The sequence below is a fragment of the Ipomoea triloba genome, chromosome 1, assembly GCF_003576645.1.
Source record: "Ipomoea triloba cultivar NCNSP0323 chromosome 1, ASM357664v1".
Classification (NCBI taxonomy): domain Eukaryota; kingdom Viridiplantae; phylum Streptophyta; class Magnoliopsida; order Solanales; family Convolvulaceae; genus Ipomoea; species Ipomoea triloba.
In genome coordinates, this window is record NC_044916.1 from 36,669,388 (window position 1) to 36,671,420 (window position 2,033).

Sequence of the window (2,033 nt, forward strand, 5' to 3'; positions counted from 1 at the left end):
CGGGAATGCGTTTAATCTTGGATGGAGATACGATGTATAATATTATTGTTGTTTGTGGAGTTGTACCTGACACGTCTTTCTCACTAGTGCGGCTGTGCTCCACACAATATATACTTGCACGCAGCTAATAGGAGTAATAGCTAGCTCGCTATTACTCGCCGTCCTTTACTTGTACAATTGTGTTACTCCACTCCCATTCAACACTTCCTTGCACTGCTGTACTTTTTCTCTAGCTACCTCTAATTTCTACGTTTTAATAATATATTAACTGACTATTAGCTTCAGGATCGGACAAAATATCTTCCTAATACCAACAAAAAACACAGGACTGACACTACTTATAGCTGTGCATTGAGTAAATTCACATGAGAGAAACTATATTATAAGAAGACCTTATGTGATGAACTTGATCGAAAAAGTGTTGATGACAAGAATTAAACTTGTGATATTCTAGTACGATAATCATGTTTCATTCATTTGATCACTCTTTTTGGGATGGTATTACGATTAGGTAACTTCCATAGCCAAAGAAGATATTGGAGCATATAGAAGAAGGTTAGTAATGTAATAGCACTTACCATTTCACTTGTAACAGCTTTTCGCGCTTATATCCAGTGTATATATTCATGCTTCTTCCTCATTGTAAAGCATCAAGAAAAACTCCCTTCTATCCATCAAATAACAACTTTCTGTTTCTCAAACTTCTCTCGCTCGATATGGTATCAGAGCCTTGACGGGGCTCCTATGCCGCCGCCGCCGCCGACTGAATTGCCCTTGAAAAATGACATTCGATATCCAATTGTAAAGGAAGGACCATATGTGGCTAGAAACAAAAAATAAGAGGACTAAAAGTGGTTGATTTAAAAGGTGAGGACTAAAAGTGGCAGTGCCATAAATGTCGGAGGACTAAAAGTGGTTAATTTAAAAGTTGAGGAATAAAAGTGGCGGTGCCATCAAAGTCGGAGGACCTCCACTGGTATTTATACTAATACTAATTAAACTTCATATTATGTAAAATTAAATTAAAAATAACTTCCAATCTTGTTAACGAATCAGACACAAAATGGGACCGAGTAAGTATTGATCGAGAAATGTACATGTTTGACTGGGTTCACTTTTATTGGGGGTTGGTTTTTGTCTCTTCAGAGGTATTGTATTAGATATCCTAAGTAAGTATATTTTGCCGGTCTCTTTCATGTTGCATGCGGGGTACTATTGTGATATTTTACCTAAACTTCAACATTCTCCATCTTCTTCTGATACTATACCCTGAAGATTCACCACCCTGCACTCTGCAGTCTCTTCAAAACTCTATAAATACCTCACCAACTCCAACAAAACATACAACCTACCTAGCCCCAATACAAACATAGTACAATTCAATTTCCTTAACATTCTCAACCTCGATTGTCTATCATATCCCAATTCAATGGCTGGAATTAAGCTAACGGTTACAGCTTGTTTTCTCCTTTTGGCATTGCTTTTCTCGTTTGGGTTCCAACTGTCTGAGGAAAGGCCATTGAATTTAGCAGACAACAACAATAATGGTTTTAGCAGTCTAAAGACTGCAGAAACCCACCCGCCGCCAGCTCTTAATAACAATAACCGTCGAAACCAAAAAGCTGGTGCCGACAATGGCGGCTCGGCGGCGGTTGATGCCGATATCAATGACACCACCCCCGGGCACAGCCCCGGCGTTGGTCACTCCGGTGGCCCTTCCAGCGCCGTTGGTCCTAAAGCTTGATCTCGATCTGTACGCGTTCGATTCCATATCCTTAACTTCTGCAATTGTACGTACCAGCAACCTAGTATATATAACTCTCTGATCTCAGGAGACCAGAGTCCAGGGAACATCTCCATTATCTGGGTTATTATTGTCTATGCATGTATATTTATTTCATGAATTTATGTACACTACTGTATATGCATACATGTATGTATCATTAGGTCATCATCAGTCAGGTTGATTGTCCTGTCGTGATTATGCGTCTATGTTGATGAAACCGTGTGTCCTTTGTATTTTTATGTATCCA

The 2,033-nt window shown here is 39.4% G+C and overlaps 1 protein-coding gene across 1 annotated transcript; it reads left to right on the plus strand.

Annotated features, from left to right (window-relative positions):
* The first annotated feature begins 1,429 nt into the window (after positions 1-1,429).
* LOC116013262 (precursor of CEP5) lies at positions 1,430-1,744 on the plus strand. Its single transcript, XM_031252933.1, has one exon. It carries the CDS (start codon positions 1,430-1,432, stop codon positions 1,742-1,744), a length of 315 nt encoding a protein of 104 aa, XP_031108793.1.
* The last annotated feature ends 289 nt before the right edge of the window (positions 1,745-2,033 follow it).

Coding starts and splice junctions, on each gene's coding strand:
- LOC116013262 (XM_031252933.1), top strand. CDS start 1,430: ATGGCTGGAATTAAGCTAACGGTTACAGCTTGTTTTCTCCTTTTGGCA.